This window comes from Gossypium hirsutum, chromosome D06 (assembly GCF_007990345.1).
Source record: "Gossypium hirsutum isolate 1008001.06 chromosome D06, Gossypium_hirsutum_v2.1, whole genome shotgun sequence".
NCBI lineage: Eukaryota > Viridiplantae > Streptophyta > Magnoliopsida > Malvales > Malvaceae > Gossypium > Gossypium hirsutum.
Genome location: NC_053442.1, coordinates 27,377,328 through 27,402,900, shown reverse-complemented (window position 1 = coordinate 27,402,900; position 25,573 = coordinate 27,377,328). Strand labels below are relative to the sequence as shown.

General features: G+C 30.8%; 1 protein-coding gene across 3 annotated transcripts; it reads left to right on the top strand.

The window, feature by feature from the left end:
- The first annotated feature begins 211 nt into the window (after positions 1-211).
- LOC107959977 (gamma-glutamylcyclotransferase 2-1) lies at positions 212-3,352 on the top strand. Of its 3 annotated transcripts, none has more exons than XM_016896171.2 (9): positions 212-666; positions 1,323-1,435; positions 1,525-1,601; positions 1,839-1,895; positions 2,121-2,177; positions 2,280-2,320; positions 2,442-2,513; positions 2,643-2,722; positions 2,866-3,352. In XM_016896171.2, the coding sequence occupies exons 2-9, from the start codon at positions 1,327-1,329 to the stop codon at positions 3,045-3,047; spliced, it is 675 nt and encodes a 224-aa protein (XP_016751660.1). In that variant the 5' UTR covers positions 212-666; positions 1,323-1,326; the 3' UTR covers positions 3,048-3,352. The 3 variants fall into 3 exon arrangements, with proteins under 3 accessions (XP_016751660.1, XP_016751658.1, XP_016751659.1); XM_016896169.2 differs by having other exon boundaries at positions 215-696; XM_016896170.2 differs by having other exon boundaries at positions 268-696; positions 1,309-1,435.
- The last annotated feature ends 22,221 nt before the right edge of the window (positions 3,353-25,573 follow it).

Here is a 25,573-nt window from a genome sequence, read left to right as displayed (position 1 = left end):
ATGTTGTCTAATGATTCAAGTACTAAAATTATATTGTCCACATGATAGAGGAGTAGAGGATACCTATGATATCTATTGATTGTAAGTCGTTTAAACACTAGTTCAAAAAAAGCAATAAATACGTGGATGCTTTAGCAGGAAGGGAAAGCAATTTTCAACCTCCGGTTATTATTATTATTATTATTTTGCATTTGTAATATTCCACCGGAGTCTCTATCCCCTTTACTGTGTTGGCAGATGCTAGTGGAGTTTATGTGTACCGAGCTCTTTGACTGATTCCTTTGAATGTTATGTTTGCTCCTTTTTCGACAATATATATAGACGTAGTTGAGGGCATGAGGTTGTGGGCTTCTTGCTCAACCAGTTGGATTTGAATTAGCATTTCCTTTCCTAATTATTAGGCAGTGACAGCTATAAATACCCTGGAACATGCCATCGCCGCCTCCTTCAGTCCTCTTCATCTCCTTTGCTCTTTCTATTGGTCTTGGAAAATGGAAGCCTCCAAGCCTAGGATCTGACACAAACCAAAACCCTAAGAGAGAGCGAGAGAGAGAGAGAGAGAGGACCACGCAATTTTAATCTATAAATCATCCATCCCCTTTATAAGTTGCCTGCGTCCACCCCTCCATCGTATTTTATTCTATCTCAGAGTAGATCACTCCCAAGGTTTTCTCTCTTTCATCTATCTAAGTTGTTGTAAGTTATCTACCTCTTTTGCTTCTTCTTCGTTATAAAAATCCGAATGTGAATTTCATTTCTCTCCTGTTAATGGGAATCAAGAACCCCGACCCCTCCCTCCCTCCCTCCCTCCCTCTTTTTTTTTTATTCTTTTTGGGTCTTCCTCTCTCAAATAATAACGACCTAAATACTAGCGCAACTTACGTGTTTGAGCCCTTCACTGCTACTCCATATCTAGCCATCACAACAGCAACAATGTTGCTTCTAATTTCTTTCGCCATCCTTTTTTTTCTAATAATCGGGACTTCAATCCGCTTTCTTTTCGTTAATAATAATTTTAATATACGGGTTAATTTGTTCGTTTCAATCATTTTTCTTTTCAAGTATCTTGAGTGCTTATTTAATCTTTTTCTTTGTCGTAATTTGGAGTTTAGGGATTTACTTTTTGTTTTTAACAAATCAAATCAAATAAAAAATCTAACACTCTCTCTCCGCTATTTAATTAAACTAATCCAAAACGCATTGCCTTGCCACAACTTGGACAATAACCATTTCAAAAGGAACTGCTGTTGTCATTCTATATTGTGTCGTGATGCCATTGTTTTCATCTAATAATATTAGTGAAAAAAGCTTCATTTTCTCAGGAGTATGGTTTTCTGGGTTTTTGGTTATGGTTCACTGGTCTGGAACCCTGGGTTTGAGTATGATGAGAAAGTCATAGGCTTCATCAAGGATTACAGGCGTGTTTTTGACCTTGGTAAGTATTAATTTTTGGCCTTACTAAGCATCTTTTGCGGTATTTTTTTTTTGTTACTGCTTATGCATCTTCTTTATTCTGCATTACAGCATGCATTGATCACAGAGGTACACCTGAAGATCCTGCAAGGACTTGCACCTTGGAGCACATTGAAGGAGCCGTTTGTGTAAGTAGCAGCTGACAGCAACTCTTTCTTGTCTTATGATCTCCTAGTTATCAAGTTCGTGCCTTCAATTGTTTTCTTCTGGGTTACTTAAAGTTGTTGCATATTATGGAGGCTGTCTTAGAGCAAGAGATTTGTATTTTACGTTAATGTGCTCTTGATCATTGTTTCTAATTATTCACAGTCTTGCTAAGAGCTTCCTGTTTTCTTTATTTGCTAAGTCTACATTATTTCTTTCAGTGGGGTGCTGCTTATTGTGTTCGGGGCAGTCCTGAAAAGGAAAGAGCAGCAATGCTGGTATCTTGCTTCCTACTTCGCAGGCTGTATAGCTATTTGTATTTTGTGTTATAAAAGGAAAATTCTTCAGGCACTTAAAATCTAGTCCCTTTTCGTATCATTTAACAATCTGCAATTTTTTTTATCAAAAAAAAAAAACAATCTGTCATTTTTCAGCATCCTTTATCTCAACTAATTTGCATATTACTCAGAAACAAAATGTGTATTTTATTTCCAAATTTGTAGTACTTGGAGAGAAGGGAATGTGAATATGATCAGAAGACCCTCGTGGACGTCTTCAAGGTATGAGATTTCCTAGTGCTTAGAAATGGTTTTCTTTGCTTGTCTCTTCAAGTTTGTCTTCATTTTCCATGCTTAAGTTTATGTGTGATTGCTTTCAATCAGGAAACAGATCCCCTGCGGCCTGCTCTAAGTGGAGTTATTGTGTAAGTTAGCCTGCTTTTTAAGTTCTCATGTCCTTTTTTTTCGTCCCGTTTGTAATAGGTTGGAAAAAAGAAGCAAACCTTTAATGCACAACTTCCTTAACAAAAATGTTACTTTATGCAGGTTCACATCTACTCCTGACAAAGTTTCAAACAAGTATTACCTGGGGCCTGCTCCGTTGGAGGAAATGGCCTGGTAGTATCCCAATACTTCCATTGCTACCTTTTCAATCATTTGTTGGAAGTTTTTGGTGTGAGCTCTATTGTAACATATGCTTGGTACCCTTTTTTTAATAAAAAAAAACTTTTCTATTAAAAATTTCAGGCAAATTGCAACTGCTGTTGGACCCTGTGGGAACAATAGGGATTATCTTTTCTCGCTGGAGAAGGCCATGTTTGATATAGGTCAGTCTTGTGGTTTATCTTTGCCCACTTAAAACTGATAGTGAATATATCATTTAACCGTATATGCATGTATAAAAACATGTTGAAGGACTGCATGAAGAAATATGGTTGGGAATTTTTTTTTTTTTTGTGCGTGGAAACAGGTCATGAGGATGACTTGGTTATAGAGCTGGCAAATGAAGTTAGGAAGGTGCTTGGAACAATGGCGAAGGAGAAGAAGCTAGTAGGTTCTCCTCTCAAACCTCTTAAATCCCAGACCCAGGCACAGATCCCAACAGTTCAGTTGCATCTGCTTCCTCCGGAAGCTGTTGCGATGGATTTATAGCTGTCGTCTTTGTAACCCAAATATGAATCACTCACGCTTATTATTCTTGGAGAGAAGGGTTTGAGCTATTCAATTTTGGTAAGTTGCCCGGCATTTTTAGTTTAGAACCAAACTGGCCTTGCCATGATAACTTTATTCTTATTGTTGTTGTTGTTTACTTTAGTAATAACAATATTATTGTTATTGCGGTGGTGAGAATTCCATTGCATGCTTGTGTTCTATATGTGGGTTTATAATTTGGATGTACAAACACAAAATGTATAATTATGTTTCAACAATAATGATGATTGATAAGCTTGGGCGTACCTTGCCGCGATGCTGCATTATTTGCGGGATGAATTCTTGTATGTGTTGGTTGAAAATGGGATGAGAGCATCACTTGCCATTGATATATAATGGTTGATGTTCTAAAGAAACCCAAAATAAAAATGCTCGCTGGATTTGGGGATTTGGCATTGTCGTTTTCATTTCAGATATCTCATTAAAGAAGCAGCAGCAGGGTCCAGCCGTCAAAGATAGCAGCGAGTTTTTAATTTTAATGTTACAGCCTTTAAAAATCCCGAGAGCTTCCTAAAAAAACTGTTTATGATCAAGCTTTTATCAAATCTACGGTTTATAAGTTGATAATGGGTATATTTTCATAATTTTTAGTATCCTTAATAAATTTTGGTATCGTTTCGAAAAAAACTGATAATGGAATTAACTTTTAAATTATTATATTTCCAGCAAAATTTGATAAGGAAAAATTTTATATTTTATAATAATTTTAAAAAATAAATTAATCATTAAATAAATGAAATAAATTTACTAACATGAACCAAAATTGATATTTCATCGTAATTTTTTGGTATCATGATTCAATGGTATTCCTTCAATTTTTGGTACTTCATTTTTTTTTGTATTCTTTTAGTGTTTCCTCACATTTGTTTTTTTTTATTTTATAATTTTTGGTATTGTTTAAAAAAAAAGAATTTGGTATATGATATGATTTTAAAATAAATGAAAATATACTTTTTAAAAATTAAGAAATTTCAACTAAACTTTTTAATAGAAAAACTTTGAGGTGTTAAATTATAATTTTGATGCTAAAATTTGGTACTAAAAAAAATTACATTTCATGATTTTTTTTAAAAAAAAAAAGAAAAATCAAAAATGGTATCACCTCACACCATTGACATTATTGAAAGTTATGAAACATTTATATTTGCCACTTGTATCTAGTGAGATGAACTAGAGAGATCATTGAGGGATGCATATATATTTGTTTCATATTTCTAAAAGTTGTAATGGTAACAGTTTCTGCATTTATTTTCTTTACCTTGGATAGCCATAAGTCAGATGTTACATGTTTTGAATGGTTACATGCATGCTTAAGTTGCCCTAGTTAGATTGGATTTTGAGGTTTCATATATGTTTTGTGAAGTTAATATAACTCACGAATGCTTTGACAAGTTTTACTACATTTTGACTATATTTCATGAACGAATGTGTTGGCCTTTAGCTATTTTTTGAATATGTTTTTATAGGAATCTAGTTTGGAGATGTTCTGGGAGTTGTTTTCGGTAATTAAAATGTGATTTTTAAGTTTTCAAAGTTTGGTTTTTGATATGGAGTTTAGGGTTGAAATAGGAGTGTTTCAGGGTAATTTTTTACCTTTAGGGCAAAGGTACAAGTATCTGGCCCCAAAGGTACCACACCCCATTTGGCAGAATGCCAAAATGTACAATACCAGGGCTAGGTATCAATACCTTTGGCCCAAGGTACCACACCTCCTATACTATTTTGGTCACTACATTGTCTTTTGCAAAAACGGCTCTCCAAGGCTTGGATTTGGTCTCGAACACATCTGAACACTCGTGAATTGATTTAAAATGATTTAAAAAAGATTTCAAATTTTTAAAAATTGATTTAATATATTTTCTATACTTCTATAAAAATATTTTATTCTTTATTTCCTTAAATAAAGTATTGGTTTTTGTATCGATAGGGTCTCTCATCTATATAGGCCATTAGGACGAGTGAGGGCATTACATCTAGAACCTCTTTGAGATTTCATTTTGGGGGCGAAATCGATCACCTAATGAACATTTAAAAACTTCTTTTGAATTGTTAAATTTGGATTTGTAAATTATTTATTTTATTTTTAGGATTAAATTTAATTTTATTTTGGATTTAGATAGTTAATTTTTAAATTGCATGATTAATTTTAGAAATAGGTGTTGTATGAAAATGATTGAAAATTTGGGATGAAAAGTAGTAATGAGGCCAATGTTATGACACCGAGTAAGCAATGTCGTGACATTGTAAGTCAGAGAGGTCAAAATCGTGACATCGCTTCCTAGTGTCATGACATCGTGTGTCGAGGGCCAACCTACTTAAGCTAGGAAATGAGGTCAATGTCACAACATCGGATACCCTAGTGTTGCGACATCTCAAGTCAAACTACTCAATGTCGCGACACCTAGTACCTAGTGTTGTGACATCGAGCTAAAAAATTACAGGCGACTCGTTTTCAAGTTGTGGCCCCTCCTGATTTTTGTCATTAAAACCCATATGTTACTTGCTTTTCTGCCCTATTTCATCTATTTTTATCTCTTTAAACTCTCCATAACTCCTTTCTTCTCTCATTCTCACATTTTCAAACTTTAAAAACTTTTCTTTTCTCTAAAAAATTTCAACTTTTCTTTAGGTTTCTATTGGAAAGTGCAGAAATATTTGAAGGATTGTAAGAGGAATTCAAGATGTTGGTAAGGAATCACTCAATTTCTTCAATCATTTGCAAGGTTAAAGGATCTAACTTGTGGTTTTTAATTTTTTTATTTAAAAATTGTAAATATTCTAGGGGTTTTCATTAGAAATTTGAGGGTTTTTGTTGATTGTTCATCATTTTGCTTAGATACCCATTTATCTTGAACTCTTGGCTTATTTGCATACTATTCTTAGTGTTAAAACCTTGTGATAGTTCATTGTTGAATATAGCTTTAGTTTTTTTTTTTTGAGAATTTTGGAATATTTAATTTTATTTTCATATTTATTGAACTATTTGGTTGAGTTGAGTATAATGGCACCAAGAGGCAGAAAACGAACTAAGTCTCAAGCTCAATAGAGTGATCCTCATGAGTATAACGAAATGAAATTTGTTTCCAAAGCGGTCAAGGATGATTTTTATAAGTTTCAACAAAACTATTCATCTTTGAATGAGGTTTCGGTCCTATGGCTAGTTATAGAAAAGAAATTTGGGACTTAGTCAATTACCATCAATTGTTTGATTTTTTCCTTCTACTGAAACAGTTCAATGTCATTCCACCTATGCACGAGTTTTACAAAAATCTCAAGCACACAGAAAACAATATGGTTAAAATTGGGGGAAAAAGGTTGACATGTCTCTAAAAGCTCACCAGACTTATTATGGTGCACCCTACCATAAGCATGCTTATTTTGAAACCATTAATGAAATAAAATTAGACAATATTGATTCGGAAGTTATCATTAACTACCTTATAGAAAGTAGAGGGACTTGGAAGCTTCGCCATCTTACCGATAGACCAATTAGTTTCAACCAAGTTATAATGTTTTCGATTGCGAAAATGAGAATGTAATTTTTATGTACCCAAATTTATCCAACACAAAATGTCTCTAACGTCACCCTCTATCGAGCCATATTGTTGTATGCTATTTTGTGAAGAAAAAAGTTAGATTTAGGTAAATTGCTTAACCGATTAGGTAAATTGCTTAACCGATATATGCATGAGTGCGCTTATGAGGACTTGAGCAATATATATTTTCAACCCTTGGTCATGAATTTATGCTGTAAAGTCGGTGTAAAAATTGAGCAGTAAGATTTAATCCATAAGCCAATGAAAAACGTTATCGATGACTCAATTTACCTACAATTTTGGGGTTTGCACGAAAAAAAAATATATGGGAGTGGAATCAGAGGAGAAAGAACAAAATGAAGTTGCCACCACCTCTACCACCGAGGAAATCCACGGGAAAACAACAATCGTTGCAAGGTGATCCACAAGATACACCAAGCGTGATGTATATTACACAATGGTTGACAACATATTAATAATTTATTAATCATTATTGTAACACCCTATACTTGGCCCAGGCGTCTAGCCCGAATATTAGGATGTCACACCACTGTCTCATCAACAGTCATAGCCAAACATCTTATCGAACATGCGATTAATGTCACATATTAATCTTAAACATATATAGAGTTCCTAAGTCACAAATACTCAAACAAGTGTTAAATAAAGCCATACAAACATCAAACGAGCTCATTACGCAATCACAACAAGAATATGAACCATTCAACAAAATTTCAATTCAATTCACATAGGTATCAATACTGAAACTAGGGTATCGATAATTTTCTTGGATCAATTCCTTGGAATTTTCGCACCACTCACACCGCAAACGCTAAATATCTGCAATGGTTAGAAAGAGTGGGTGAGCTCAAACAAGCTCAGTGAATGTCGAAACAACTACAATGTATACACAATATCAAAGATTAAACAAGAACATGCTACAACACATTCACAACCATATTCTAAACAAGTTACAATAACATATTCACGCCTTTCAGATCTATTCTGACTGATGCTCTCCTCCGTTCTACTCGATGCTTCTTTTGCTAAGGAGTTTCTAAGGTGGCTGGCCAAAGAATGCTTTTGACAAAGCTTATGTTGGCTAAAGGATGGGAAGGGAAATGGGCGACTATGCAAGGGGAAGGAAAAGGGAAATAAAATGTAGAGAAAATGCTAATGAGAGAAGAGAAATGAGTTATGAGGGATGATTTGAGAAGTGATAGGTGTACGGTATTTATAGGTGAAGGTAAGGGGTAGAGTTTGCTAAAATTAAAATTAAAATTCCTTCATTTTCTCTCACATATGGCCGGCCACAATTCATGGAAAAGGGGATGACTTAGTGTTATCATTTTGAATTCAAACCAAGGCTATTAATAGCCATAGGGTGGACGGTTTCAACAACAAAGTTGTTGGGCTGGTTTCTGATTAGTTTCCAACTGTAAGGACCTTCAATTAAATACCCCAAAGCTTGCTTTTGGGCAGCCATCTACTTGTGCTAAAACTAGGCTTTAATTCCCCATTGTTGGACAGTTTCTCAGTCCAATAATTTAGCAAAGATGTCCATCTTTTAGCAGATCTTTTATTGGGTCAAATTATCAACCTCATGACCCAAGTTGCATGGTCTTGCTGTCCACATGAATTGATTTGTGCATGTCCATGTTTCATCCACATTAATCACATCTTTAATGTCCTTCTACATAGTCAAAAATCACATATTAATAAATTAACATGAAATAATATAAAATATTTACGAAAATCATGTAATTAAGCACAATTTCACATACTTTACGAATTCATGCCCAAAATTACTAATTAAGTAAAATTTACATATTGTAATAAGAATTACTCAAGATGAACATATTTATTAAGTAAAAATATGGTAAAAATATATAGAAAAACCCTATATAATTATGACTTTACACATCCCCAAACTTAAAACATTGCTCATCTCGAGTAATGTTCATGCACAACACAACTTTTGCTAAGGAAATTTTGCAAAATGATAAAGTAGCATCAATTTTTCTACATAATCATTCATCAACAAAATCATGTTCAAAAAAAAAATTTATTGATAAGTAGCTCGAATACAAATATTATTTCCAAACTTTATACTAAGTACATCATAATATCAAACATGAATCATAGTTTGCCTGCATTTTCAAAGTCATACATAACATTCACCAATCTATATGCTTTCCTTATTAACTAAACATAGCAATCCCAAGGTTTAATTAGTGGTCTTCATAAGTTCAGCTTAGTAATTCCTCTCCACTAATGTAGTCAGTATAATCATCCAATCAGTAGGTCTTTTACAAGGTTGTAATGGGGCTAGGCTAAAGGTAGGATAAAGAGAAGTGAATTTTGAGGTTCAATCTTTCTATGTCACAACCTTCATACAATTGGGTTTTGGAACACCCCAAAACTTATTTCGAATTGTGCTCAACTTTTATTTTTTCAGACTTTGAGAAAACTTTGCTTTTTATTTTTGAGAATTTGAGCAATCTTTTCTTTGCTCTTATTTTTTCCAAAATTTGAGTAAAATTTCCTTTTCTTTGGTCATTTTCTTTTTTCACTTTTTTTAACATGGGAAGAACATGTACATCTTTTTATATTTTTCCTCAAACTTTGATCACTAAGACAAATTTAGTTAAGATAGGTGCACAAGAATAGGATAAAATCAAAAAGATGATAATATGACTTATAATGTAGGTATTTTGTAATAAACATGCCATTAAGCAAAAAAATTAAGTGTCAGTGGTTAAATTAATAAGGTCGGCTTGAAAGGCTTAAACGATCCAAAGAAAGTGTGCCTATATCATATTAGATTCTTATACATACTAGGATTTCGCCTCAAGAAAGTTACTAAGTCAATTCTAAAGACTTAAACCTTCATACATGTCTATTTCTAAAAAAATCAAATTTTTATGGAAAATACTACATAAGACTAAAAATTTGTAACACCCCTTACCTGAGACCGTTGCCGGAGTCGAGCACGAGGCGTTATCTGACTTAACTTACTAGATCGGAGCATAAAAATGATTTTAAAATTAAGTCACTCATGTTCAATCAATATGTCCCTAAAAAGAACCCTCAAGACCCTAAAACATGCAACGAAAATGGTTTGGGTCCAAACCAGGAACATTAAAAAATTTCCGAATACTTAAACAAATCAAAATAATTTATTTCACTACTCACAATAAAACTATCCACTCGCGTAACAGTCACTAATTTAATTATAACTCGAGTTACGAAGCTCAAAATTTAGATCGGTAAATTTTCCCTGAAACTAGACTCATATATATTTTTACCATAAAATTTCCAGAATTTTTGGATTAGCCAAATAGTACAGTTTATTCACTAAATTCTCCCCTATTTCACTATATGACGGTTCTGACCTCTATTCACTAAAAATCAATTATCTCATTGTACGGGCTTTATATGGTGCTTCTGATTCTTTCTATTGAAAATAGACTCACTAAGGAATCTAGAAATATAGATTATGACTCATAATTATTTCTATAAAAGTTTTAATGATTTTCTAAAGTTAGAATAGGAGACTTCAAAAACCATTCTGACCCTGTCTAACTAAAATTAAAATAACTCACAATATAAAATTTCTTTGCCTACACCGTTTCTTTCATGTGAAAATCAACTCGATAAGATTTAATTATATATCTCACTCACTCTCTAATTCCATTTTTACTATTTTTTGTGATTTTTCAAAATCACGTCAATGCTGCTATCCAAAAACTGTTCTATTGCAAATTTTTACTCTTTTATACTTTCTTTGTACTAACTATCATTTAGGCATACATAACACCAAAACATGTTCTTAAGTAGTCATTTCAATAGCTAATCATTTTCGAATATTTACATGTATTCATTAGCCATATCATAAGGACACACACACAAAATGACTAAGTCCTTATACATGCCATAACTTAAAACGTTTCGAATCACAAAATACCGAGATGATTTGTTGATAGTGTGAAACGATCTCTGACGCCCTTACAATCCCTGAATTGGCTTGGCGATACTATAAAAAGAAGGAAAATAAAGGGAGTAAGCATAAAGCTTAGTAAGTTTACAAGCAAATAAATAACAACATTTATCATAAATAATTATACCCATAAATCATCATCAAGTATCATGGTCTTTGCTTCTTCTTTACTTACTCTCTTACTTGTTTACTTACTTGCCTACTTGAATAACTCATAATTATAACTTACTCCTCCCTTGTTGAAATTTCTTTCCCAACTGATAACTGAGATATTCTTAACCCTTATAACTCACCTGAATATATTTATTATGCTTTTACCTGAACTTTCATGTAACATAGTCCATTTACTAGCCCGTTGAACCACTTGGAATACTAAGGATACTCAGGTCTCCTGTCTAATAATAACATAACAAAGCCATGTCCTAGACAAGGTCTTACATGGGATGTTTCCTGTACTGCCAATGCCATATCCCAGGTATGGTCTTACATGGCAGTTCTCATATCGGTGCCCATGCTATGTCTCAGACATGGTCTTATAGGGGACCTCTCATCTCGGTGCCAACGCCATGTCCCAGACATGGTCTTACGTGGGACCTCTCATCTCCTCAATAATGCCAATGCCATGTCCCAGACATGGTCTTACATGGGATCTCATTCCCTTAATGTCATGACATTTGTATCCGATACATTCCTAATGTTTCAACGGGACTTTTTATCACTGATTCTCTGTCATCTCATACTTGAGTCAACATTAAATAATTTCATGAAATAAATACATAATTGCTGGAAAATAACAACATTAATAATAATTATTGAAATATTGCATTTATTTACCGTAAACTTACCTCGATACAAAATACGATCAAATCTAGCAACTTAATCCTCAACCTTTTTCTTTCCCCAGTCTAACTCCGGATTTCGTTCTTCTTGATTATGAGCTTGAGAAAGTGAAGAAACCCTAGCTATGGTGTCTTTGAAGTTTCGGCCCTATGGAAGAAGATGAGCACATTTTGCCATCTTTTTCCCTTTTTATTCTTTTTATTACCAAACGACTAAAATGCCCTTCATTAAAACTTTAGTTATTTTTATCTATGCATGCCCATTTTTGTCCATGAAAATCTAATGGTCAAATTACCATTTAAGGACTTCTACTTCAATTATGCACTTTAATTAAATCCTTTATAATCTAAAGCTCATATTTACCCACTTTTACAATTAAACCCTAATATGCAATTCAGACATGCAATCACTGAAATTTCTTATCGGTATTCGAACACATGCATCCAATCAATCGGTAAATCAAAAAAATTAATCACAATAAACTTTTCTATCTCAGATTCGTGGTTTCGCAACCATTGTTCCATTTAGGCCCTATTTTGGGATGCTACAAAATCATACAAGCATTCCATCACTCAAAATAACATACGAATAACTTAGATAAAATCGAAAGTCATGATTGCATTTGAACATATGTATGAACAAAAAATTCTTTCTAAACATTCATTTATTTTAGCATACTTAAGTAAAAATATTGAAACATACTTTAAAAATTGATGTGAAATGCCTTACTCCCCTTTGAAAAGAAGCAATGTTCTCATTGCGAAAACAAAGTAATGAATGAAAACTGAACACTAGGTAGGGTTGCCAGAAAAGAGAGGTGAGTCATAAAGATTGCTTAAGTACCATGTCTTTCTTCACAATCCAATCCTAGACATGTTCATTCCCATTACCATATCACTTTATTTTTTCTATTGAAGAGGCATTGAGCTTATATTATTCATGCTTGCTATTTTATTATACGAAAGAAAAATTCTAACTAAGAAATAAAAAAATAAACACCTAAAGAGAAATAAAAACTAAAAATAAGAAATTCCCTATTTTATTTATTTGACTTATCCTCCTCGTCTTCCTCCTTTGATGTTTCATCTTCACTTACATTCTCATCTTCCTTCCATGACTCGAAGATATAATTTGGGAACTCAAGAACAAAATTGTTAGAGATATTTTTAAAAGTATTTCTTATAGAATTATCTCTAATCTTTGCATATTTCCAATAAGCCTGTTGTTGGTTATGCATAAATTTCAACATGTCCATCATAATTGACAATTCCGATTTCTTTACAGTATTTGAAGAAGTGGGCATTGGAATAGTCAACTCAAGATCAACGTTTGGTTCAACTGGCTCATCAGCATTTGACTCCTCTCTTGGTTCAAAGACTTTTAGTTCCTTTATCAGTACATGATCATTTGGTTCTTCCTCAGATTCTACTTCTTTTGTCTTAGTAACTAAGTTAGCTTCTGTTTCAGACTTGTTTGATGACTCATCAGTTTCTAGTTATGTTGGTTCACTCGATTCCATTGGGTTTAGCTTATGGACATTCTCCACTAACCTTTCAAGATCATGGGCTATGATGCAACCATGAACATACGGGCCCTTCAGGTTTGCTTTTGTTTTAACATGGACTCTTAAGCGAAGTGAAGTTATCAATGATGAGAAATAAGCACTTCCAATCTTCTTTCTAGCACAATCATGGATCTCTTTAAGAATAATCTTCCCAACATTGATAGACTTTTCTATCATAATTGCATACAACAAAAATATTTGCTCTATCGAGATGGTGGAACTATGTGAGATAGACATGAAACTATATCGAGCAAAGTAAAACCATACCTTAGTCAATGGATTTTGATATTCCTTTCGACAAGAATGACTACCATACTTTCTTATAATCCACTGGGATCCCAGATTTGTCACAACATTAAGCACTTATAGTAGGAATACCTTCTTCAACATTAGGTAAATTAAACAAATCATTAATTGACTTAGAAGTTAAGGATACCTTCTTCTTGCGAACAAGAACTTCAATAGCATCTGGCTTAGTGAAATTGGCATAGAAATCTCGAACTAACTCCTCTTCGAGCAATGATCATACATCACAAAAATAATTCCATTTGAGGGCATCAATTGTCTTTCGAATCGGCAAAGGCACAACCATCTTATCATTGCTTTCCAAGTTGAAACCTTTTTTCAGCATCATAGATTGATTCTTAAAGATGGAATTAAACCTTTCTTTTACTTCCTTTTCTTGAATCATAATGAGATTTTCGTCAAAGGTCTTGGAAAATCTAGTTCTTTTGCGAGGCAAGGTGATTTTCCCCGAAAAATAGGCAGAATTTTGGCAAAAGGAAGGGATAAGAATTGAAAATAGATGAAGTAAGAGATTTGTGGCTCCGATCAACTTGTGACAATGACGGGCTTGCGGTGGCACGAAGCTTGCGATGGCGATATGGTTGCTCCGGTAAAAGGCTTGTGGCAATAATAGGCTAGGGTTTTTTTGCGACAAGGGAAGGATATTGAGGAGATTCTTCGAGATTTAGGCTGACGACTAAGAGGAAAAAGAATGAGTAGCTAGGGTTTAAGCAATTACAGGATGAAAGGGGAATGCGGAAAATAGTAGATTTTATTACAAAAGTAGAAGTAAAGGAAAAGTTTTTACAAGGAGAGGATGGTGAATGAAAAGAAAAAAGAAAGATTTCTAAACTGTTTTTCGATGCCTTCTTTAGGTTTTTTTCCTTTTCTCTTTATAAGATAATTCTAAAACTCTATTTAATTTTCTTTGAATCCTACACAGTTTTCTGATAAGGATCCTGTCTCATCATTGACATGGTTGTTTCCACGTTGCAATATTTTTTGTTTGCATTTGGATGCCCTTTTCTTCAAGTTGCCTTCTTTTGTCCATACTTGAGTATTTGTTTTTCTTGGACTTTATTTTTCCACGTGGCTACCTATTTTGGCTTTATCCTTCTTGAATGTTATTTAGATTCATTTCTTCTATCTCATATAGATGTAATGAATCTAGTGACAGTCTTGGTGAATTCCAAGTCTCCCACATGTTTTTGATTTCTTCTATTATATGAGATGAAAAATCTTCAATCTCCATTTCAACTATCTTTTTTAATAGTTGCACAGATTCTTCATCTTTATCATTCTAGATGTTTCCAGTTTCATATGCCAATATTCTTCTTCCATCAGTCCAAAGTCTATAAATTTCTTGCTGAAGTAAATATTGGGCTTTTGTCATCAAATCTATCCTTTTTTGGGTTTGATAATAACTGGGATTATTGTAACACTTGTCAGTGTTTTTTTTCAAGTGTTCTTTGTCTTCTTTGACTCTTGATAATTTGGGGCTTCCAATCATTCTTTGAATAATCCAAATTTGATATGGCTGATAAAATTTCTCTTTTTCAGCAATACCAATAAGGCTGCTTATTTCAATATGAAAATAATAGTAAAAGTCATCTTTATTTATTATGTTTAATAATATAGACTTAATAGATGTAGGAAAATCTTTTAATAGATGAAAAGAAAAATTTTGAACTACTATTTCTTTAACAAAACCCCATTTAATACTGCTTATATCAAATGGTTCATGATCAAGTCTAAATTTTATAGTAGGAAATTTTTATCTAAATCATTAGTAAAAATATAAGCTTGTAGAAAATATTCTGAAAAAGCCTTTTGAAATTGAGCTTGCTGTTTGCAAATAGCTCCATTTATTTTTGTAAAAATTTCTACTGGTAAAATTTTTCTAGCTTTATTATATAAACATAGTCTAAACATTTTTTTCATAATAGGACTATTTGTTCCTTTATTAATAAAATTCTGAAATATATCAAGAAGATTGTTTATCTCCTTAATATCTATATATTCTATTTCAAGCTCTTCCCAATCACTATATAAAATAGATTTTAGTAATAAATCATGAGCTTCATTTTTTTAGTTGTTTTTCCAACTAAAAATTGTGGAAACTTAGTAAAAGCTCTTCTGAAATTTGCTCTTTCTTTAGAAATATGGGTTTTCTATATTTCATTAATAAAATTATATAGTTCTAGTGGTAGGCTTGGATTATAAAAATATTTTATTTCCTGAATTTGTTGTTGTTTCAACAAATTTTTTGCTCCTTCTATCATTTCAGCATAACTGACTTGGAATGCTGAATTTGGTTGGGACCAATGGAATTGACTTACCATTTTTGGTGTTAATGATAAATAAGTTCCAACTGGTTGTCTTACCATTGGATATGACACATAATATCCTTGATTAGGATAAAAAGGTGCTTGTGCAGGTATAGTCACAAATTCTTGATTAGAATTTATTGTTTTCTCTTTATTAGGTTTTTTATGGGTAGTTGTCCATTCACCAACTTTTTCTAGAGCTTTTTTACCTCTATCCATAAAGCCTGCTAAGATAATCAACAATAATATTTTCAATTCCTTTTACAATTAAAACTTCAAAATTAAAAGTACATAATTCATTGTACCATCTAATTCTTCTAGGTACAGTTTCTAAACTATTGTTAGTAAGGAATTGTTTAACTGCTTGATTATCGGTTTTTATGATAAATCTTTTAGGTGCTAAATATATGAGAAAATTTTTTCTTCCTTTCTTTATTACTAATAATTCTTTTTCATATATAACATAATTAATTTCATTTGGTTTAAATTTCCCTGAGCTATATCCACATATTAATTCTTCATTGTTTATTGTCTTAGCTTTTAATACACAACCCAAATAATTTTGTGAGGCATCTGTTTCTAAAATTAATTTACCACCTTGTTTAGGTAAATAAACTTTTGGAATATAATTTATTTCATTTTTTAGATTCTGTATAATTTCTGAGTCTTTTTTAGACCAGATAAAATGTTTATCCTTTTTTAATTTTTCATATAACTTACCTATTTTTTCAGATAAGTTAGGAAAGAAGTTTCTTTCGTAATTAATAATTCCTAAAAATTGTTATAGCTGTTTTCAATGTTTTCAGGAAATTATTTTATTTTTACTATAATATGATCTTGTAGTTTAAAATCATCTGAAGATAATTTTAATCCTAAAAATTCTATTTCTATTTTTTTTTCTTAGGGCTTAATATGATTCCATGTTTTATGAATTCTTGAGAAATAATATTTAAATGTTTTCTATGTTTTCCTAATGTATCTGAAAATATTAAAATGTCATCTATATAGACTACACAATTTTTTATATTTATTAAATATAGAATCTATCCATCTTTGGAAGATTTACGGTGCATTACATAACCCAAATGACATTACTCTCCATTGATAATGTCCATTAGGTGCGCTAAAAGCTGTTAAAGGTTTAGATTCTTTGGTTAGCATGATTTGTCAAAATCCCGATTTACAGCCAAATTTACTGAAATATTTTGCATGTTTAGCTTGATTAATTAAAACATCCTTTCTTAGAATAAAATACCCATAAAAAATAATAGTTTGATTTAATATTTTATAATTAATAACCATTCTACATTTTCCTCTGTTTTTTTTTCAGCATCATTTCTCACCATAAAAGTTGGACTAGAATGTGGACTATTAGTTGTTTCTATTAATCATTTTTCTAATAATTCTTTAATTTGTATATCAAATTCATCTATATCTTGTTTAGTATAGATCATTGGTTTAACTCTAATAATTTTATTGGGATTTTCCAATTTAATTTCACATTATCTAGAGCTAATTTGCTATAATTTTAATGGTTCTTCACTAAAATTTTTTTCTAATATTTTAAATAACCAGTGATTTGTTTCAAGTTGTTTAATCTGTTCTTTTCTTGGTGGTGTAAAATTTGTATCACACACAAATTTATGATTTTCAACTAATCGTATTTTTACAGAAGTTTTTTATATAGATAACATAATTAAATTTTTATCTATAGAAAATGGTAAATGTTGGTATATAAAATTATTTCCTAATAATATATCTCCATGCATTGCAGGAAAACATAATTTTTTAGGTATCACAAATCTTACATTATTTATGTAGATTGGTACATTTCTAGCTTTATATTGGATTATGGTTTCATTACCATCTATTCCTGTTGCTTTTATTAGGTGTTGCATAGGTTCCCATTTTTCTACAGGAATAGCATTTTTTCTGCAACTACTATTTGTAGCTCCTGTATCTAACAAAGCATGCAAGGAATATGTTTTATATTATCTAAATTGAAATGTAATTTCAATATATGTGTAATATTTCTTGGATTGGAAATTTGAAAATGTAATTACATCACTTGTTCCAATTTTCATTTGTTGAAGTTTGTATTTATTCCATTCTAGTGTTTCTAGAATTTGTACTTGGTTCTGTAGGAAAAATAGGAATATGAACTGTTTTCATACCTATTGGTGTTGAATGTGTACTTGTATTATCCTCATCTTCCTCTATTTGAGTATTTGAGGGTAAAACTAAGTTATCATTTGTTTTTGTTATAGCAATATTTTTAAAATATAATTTATCTCCAGACGACATATATTTTATAGTACTTATAGGTTTAGAAGTACTTGCACTAATTATCTTTTCTATCATCCAATCTTTTGGTATTGATAGATCTCTTAAATGTAATAATCTTGGTTGTATTTCGATAGTAAATTTATTAGGTTCAAAGAGCTTAATAATTTTATTATTAATTTCTTTGATCTCTACTTTGCTGTATTAGTATATTGATTAATAAAAGTCTAACTTATTGCTAGATCTTCTGCTAAATCATTAATTTCAGAATTTTTTGTCTGAATTCTTAGGCATAAACACTCTTTATTAGAAGATCTATAATAGATATAAAGTAGTTTGGTTTAACTTTAAATCCTATTACACCAATATGTAAGTTTGATTGAATTCCTCTAATAAGTGCTTTTATTGGATTTTCAAATCTTTTATCTAGTAAAACTGCTATTATAGGTATATCATGACCTTTTTTAAATAAAACTCTAATAGTTATCATTATTATTCCTAAATGTATATATCTAACTTGAGGATATTTATTTTTAATCCTCTTAATTTTATCTTTAGTAAATAATGAGATTTCTGTTAATCCTCCTCTAGTATCTTTAGCTACTGTATTACCAGTTATTTTTTCTGTGTCTTTGACTCCATATTTTGAATTTAGATATTTTATATATTTTTCTTTAGAAATATGATTTTTATTTATTTATTCTATCATTTCATTAGAAAAGTTTTTTTCTTCTCTGATTAGATTTCCTAATTTTATATTTTGCTGTTGATTTTTAGGAATTTCTTCTAATTGATTATTAGAACTACTTCCTATATTAAACATAAATATATATTCTTCTTCATCTGTATCAGAATCTATTTCTGATATTAATTCATATAATATTTCTTCAGGATTTATTTCCCCTTCAGGACATATTTCTAAGTCTTATTCTTCAAGTGTTTTAATCATTTTCTTTGCACTTTTTCCCTTGTTAGGACAATTTGGTGCTATGTGACCTTCTTCATCACATATAAAACATTTACATATTTATTTTTTAGGTTTTTTAGAAGTTTTTCTTCTAACAAATCTTTTCTTTTTATTATAACCAGTATATTTTCTATTTCTTGGTTTCCATCTAACTAGTTTATATCTTCTATTTTTCTTTTTATATCTTTTATAAGTAGTAGGACGTACTGTTTTACATCCAAATTCCCATTCACTTTCTAAAATTTTTGTACAATGTTTAGTACTTAATTTATGCTTAACTTGTTTAGAAGCTTTACTTTGTAGACAATATAAAGTTTTTCTTTCTTTTGCAAAATTTATTCTATTTCCTATAGAGTCTATATTTTCTAGTTCTACACCCGCCATTTGACTATGCTTTTCTAAATAAGAAACATATTTTTTTTATACATATCTCATCCCATGGTGGTGGTAATTTATGAAAATATTGGTTTTTCCAAAATTCTATATTTTCATGTTTTAGTTTTTGATATTCATGAAGATTTTTTTTAGAAAATTCTTCTAAATATTTAATATCACATAATTTAATTTTTGACATGATATCACTAGATATACTATCTTGATCTTTTTTTTTATCAAAATAGCCACAAAATTCTGTTTTTAGAATAAAAGTTAATCATTTTAAAAGATCTTTAGGAGTTCCTATATGGTTGATTAACTGCCTTTTTTGTTCTTTTCCTTTATCAGATTCTTCCCATCTACTTAGAAATTGTAGAACGTCTCCTTGAAATGTTCCAACAAAATAGTTTAAAAATTTCTCTTTTGACAACATATTGTTGTTGTTTACAACAATAGTCATAGATTGTGTCCAGTCATCTACGGTTTTTTCATAGTCTGCTATAGGAATATTAGTTAAGTCTAAATATATTCCTCCTTAAGCAACATTTCTTTTATTTAAATCATCTATTCTATATGGTACTAGTTGAGTAGATGATTCTTCTGGATTTTCAGTTTTTATTTCATTAGTAGCTATATTTTCAGTTTTATTACCAAAAATTCTAGTTGTATTTTCAAAATTTTCAAAATCTTTATTAAAAGATCATAGATAGTCATCGTTTTGAAGATCTGACTCTATTTTTCTTTTTCTATAAGGATATGTTTAATCAGTATCCATAGGTTCTAGTATTTCTATATTTTTGTCTTCATCTATTGAAATATTTTATTCATCAGATTTATAACTTGTAACCTTTAGATCTTCTAGGTTTATAGAATTATCAGAATTACTAGAACTACTACTGTCTGTAGTGTCATAGTTTAACATATAATGATAGTTAAATAATTTAAATAAAGCTTTATGTTTTTCATAAAATTGTTCTATTAATTTTAAATATTCAACTCTTTCATTTTTATCAGAACTCTTAGTGAATTTATACTTCCAGTGTTCTATAAGTTGTTCATAGGATTGAAAATCATATTCTTGTTGATGAGTATATTTTCTTTTTTCATGTTTTTTATTTGTAGAAGATGATTCTTCTGAAGAAGTATCTTCTTCCTCAGATAAAGTTAATATTATATTACTATTTCCATAATATAAAGGTCCTAAATTTATTTCTTGTTCTATATTTTTATTAATAAGAACTTGGTCTAATTTATTATTAACATTAGATAATATTTCTTTAGATTCGTTGTTCAATTCTAATTCTGTAACCTCTCCTAAATTATTTACTTGTTGTTCTATTTTACTTACTTTGTTATATAATTTATGAAAATATATAGAAGTAATATCTATTAAACTATTAAAACCTTTAATCAGAGCTGAAATATTATTTTCATTTTTAGAGTCAATATGCATAGCATGATTGCAAATTTTATCTTTATATAGACAATCTGTTTCTTCCATGAAATTTATCTTTGGTACCTAAAACCTTCCGTTATCTTTTTATGTCTTTACTCTCAAAGGCCTAAAGTCTCACACAGACATAAATAGACAATAGTATGACAGAATAACAAATATATAGGTTTTAAGATAAATAACCATTAAATAAACGGAATTGTAAATAAAAGATAAAAACTTACAATGAATACTATGATATTATTTCTCCAAGTATCGTTACACCGGAGCTCTGATACCAATCACAGGATGAAAGGCGAATGCGAAAGACAATAGATTTTATAATTGCTTGAAGGGTTGCGAAAATTATGGTGGTAGAGAGGGGTTTATATAGTGGTGAACTAGGGCATATTTGTAGCAAAATTGTAGGTACTTTAAGTGACTTGGGTGACAAGTAAAGATGGAGGAACAAAATGGTAACAAATTTAAGGTTTTAGGGTGTAATATTCCTAAATTAGGTCTAGTAGTTTTGGGTATATTTTTCGGGTTCTGAGTGTGAAGCTAAAAATTTATAAGGTCTCTAGTAATTTTTAATTTAATTTAGAAGGTTAATTTAATCTAAAATCGATTAAATAATAATCTGGAAAATTAAAAAACAATATATTTTTGAAAAATTAATTTTAAAGATTTTAAAAAATTATTAGTGAAAATAATCAATTTGGGTTGAAAAATAATTTTAAAATAATTTTTATTAGGGGTAATTTGAATAAAATTTAAATATTAATTAAATAGGATTTAATTGCAAAAAGGGAAAATTTAGAGTATTTATATGACAAATAAACCTTAAAATTCAGAATTTTGCAAGGAAATTAAAGTAAGGAAAATGTGGAAGTGGCCATTAGACAAATTTCCCAAATTAGTACAGTTTATTAGTTAAATTCTCCCTTGTTTCACTGATCGACTGTTCTGACCTCTCGTCACTAAAATTCAATTATCTCATTGTACAGACTTCATATAATGTTTTCACTTGTTTCTAAAGAAAATAGACTCAATAAGGAATCTAGAAATATAATTTTCAACTCATAAATATTTTTTTACAATTTTTAATGATTTTCCAAAGTCAGAACAGGGGATTTCGAAAACCACTTTGACCTTGTCTAACTAAAATGCAAATATCTCAGAACACATATTTCCTTTGTCTACACCGTTATTTTTCTATGAAAATAGACTCAATAAGATTTAATTATATATCTCATCTACCCTTTAATTCATTTTCTACTATCCTTGGTGATTTTTCAAAATCACGTCACTACTGCTATCTCAAAACTGATTCACTACCAATTTTTACTTTTTCATGATTTCTATGCATAATTTATCACCTAGACATCTATAACAACAAAGACCTTCATACTTAGTCATTTTAATAACTATTCATCATCAAATATTTACATATCATCTTTTGGTCATATCTTAAGAATATACAATCGAAATGACCAAGTCCCTATACATGCCATAGCTCAAAACATTTATCGTCTTAAAATACCGAGTTGTGGTGGTTGATAGTGTGAACGCTCTCCGACGTCTTCAAGATCCCGACTATCCTTGATAATACAATATGAAAGAAAAATAAATAAGGATAAAGCTTAGTAAGTTTACAAGTAAATAAATAACAACATTTATCATAAACAATTATATTCATAAATTTTTATTATTACTTTCTTCTTTACTTACTCTCTTACTCGTTTACTTACTTGCTTGCTTAACTTACTCCTTCGTTTCTAAAATTTCTTTTCTCAACTGATAACTGAGATACTCTTAATCTTATTAACTCACCTGAACTTGTCTATTAGGCTTTTACCTGAACTTTCATGTAACATCGTCTATTTATTAGCCAGTTGAATCACTTGGAATACTAAGGATACTTGGATTTCCTATCTGAATATAACATGCCAAAGCTATGTCCCAAACATAGTCTTACATGGGATGTTTTTTGTATTGCCAATGCCACATCCCAAATATGGTCTTACATGGGAGTTCTCATATAGGTGCCCATGCCATGTCCCAGATATGGTCTTACGGGGGAACTCTCATCTCGGTGCCAACACTATGTCCCAGACATGGTCTTACATGGGACCTCTCATCTTGGTGCCAACACCATGTCCCAGACATGGTCTTACATGGGACCTCTCATCTCGGTGCCAACGCCAAGTCCCAAACATGGTCTTACATGGGACCTCTCATAATCTCAATGATGCCAATGCCATGTCCCAGACATGGTCTTACAAGGGATCTCATCCTCTTAATGTCATGACATTTGTATCCGATACATTCCTCATGTTTCAACGGGGCCTTTTAACACTGATTCTCTGTCATCTCATACTTGATTTAACATTAGATATTTTCATGAAATAAATACATAATTTCTGAAAAATAACATCATTAATAATAATTATCAAAATATTTCATTTATTTACCGTAAACTTACCTCGGTACAAAATATGATCAAATCTAGCACTTTAGTCCTCAACCTTTTTCTTTCCCCGGTCTAACTCTGAATTTTGTTATTCTTGATCTATAATACAAAATTTAGCTTATTTAATACTCACATTCATAAAAAAAGTCCTTAACTCGAACTTTGACAAAATTACATTTTTGCCCCTAAACTTTTGCATATTTACACTTTTGTCCCAAAGCTCGGAAATTAAACTTCATCCCTTATTATTATGTTTTATGGCATGCTGAACATTTTTCCCTTCTATGACAACATCAAATTCTTACTCTAACACTTCCTTATGAACATTAGGTATTTTTACCGATTATGTCGTTTTACTGGTTTTCACTTAAAATCACTTAGCAAAAGTTGTTTAACATAATTTCAAGCTTCATAATCTACCATAAAACATCAAAATAAACACATTTCACCTATGGGTATTTTTCCAAATATGAACCCTAGGTTAAATTATTGCTAGAATAAGCTAAATCAAGTTATCGGGACTCCAAAAACGTAAAGAACATTAAAAACGGGGCTAGACCAGACTTACAATTGAGCTTGGAAGCTTGAAAAACCCTAGCCAGGGTTTCCCCTTGTGAAATTCGGCCATGGGGTTGAAGATGGACAAAAATTGGCTTTTAATTTTGTTTTTAATTCATTTTAATAACTAAATGTCTAAAATGCCCTTAATGAAAAACTTTGGAAACATGGCTAACCATGTCCATTTTTGTCTACCAACTTAACCAATGGTCTAATTACCATATAAGGACCTCCAATTTAAAATTTCATAACAATTGGACACCTCTAACATGTTGAACTCAACTTTTGCACTTTTTACAATTTAGTTCTTTTGACTAAATTGAGTGCCCAAACGTCGAAATTTTCGAACGAAATTTTCATAAAATCATTTTGTGAAATTTTAGACCATAAAAATATAATAAAATAAATTTTTTCCTCATCGAATTTGTGGTCTCGAAACCACTGTTCCGACTAGGCCCAAAATCAAGATGTTACAATTTACATCAGATTAGAGAACTTTAAAATTCATTTTCTTTGCATGATTTTAAACATCTATCATCAGAGAATCCAAAAAATTTTCTGCTCAAAATTCTCTCTCAATTCACCTGAAATTATTCTCAAAAGTAGCAAAAAATATTCTAAAATTCCTCAAGTTTACTAAATCAAGATTTTCAGTCAACGAATTTAGAGCGAATCAAAGGTAATCTTCAATCATAAACTTGTTTTTATGATGATTAGAAACATTTTTACATGATTTGAGAGTCAATTAAAGGATTTTTATCAATGTCATCTTCTTCCAAGAACACATGGTTCTTTAATGGTAGATCTTGAATTTTGAGAGGAAATCCACAAATAATTGGATGTTCCAACTCAAAATGGATCTATTACAAGGTTTTTGATCTTATTTATCAAGATTAAACATGATTTGTGAGGTAATTTAAAGAAATCCGAATTTCATCATCTTCATGAACTAATTTTCCAGAATTTTGTGAAATTGATTTAAAGATGAAATTGATGTCTAGTATAAGTGTATTTGGTCTAGTATTGATGATTGAAATTGGAGAGATCGATTTTGTGAGGAATCGAGTTTTTGACTTAATGTTACAAATACAATAAGGTATCTTTGTGATACGATTTCGATTAGTATATTTAATTAAAATTATTATTTATTATAGCATTGGAAAGGTGGTAATGTTTAATTTACCTCTGTTGAATCTCTGAGTCTTGAAGAGGACTGAGCTAACCGAAATTGAAGTTTGGATTTGCTTGGTTGATCACTTGTTTGTGGTAGAATAAATGTGTGTTTGTTTCTAATGGCGTTTTGGTAAATTGACCCTTATTTATATTTAATTAGTAGCTTAATTGATGATTTCAATTGATTAATTATGGTTGAATGGCTGATTTTTGCAAGATTGATATTATATGTACAAGAGTTGAATTTTTATTGAATAATGGTAAGTAAGCATTTAGGTGATTTTGTGCAATTTAATTAGGCTAATTATATTGATGATTAGAGCATCGTTAGTGGAGTTTTTTTATCATGATATATTGGTGTTACAATTGGTAATTGAACATTGGAAATTGAAAAATGAAATGCTTGATTTAATTGGATGTTAAATGGTTATGTTACATGTTACACATAAGCATTTTGTCAAATTAAATTGAGTACAATAATGATTTATTTATATGCTATGTTTGATTGAATATATTGGCAACATGCATGGTGGATCCATTGGATATAGTTGGCATGCCATAGGATTTGTGAGTACTCACTGTCGAAACCATTTTATTTGAAAAACAGGGATCGACTTTTAAAAATAAAATGGGAGCCGACATCGATCTTTTTA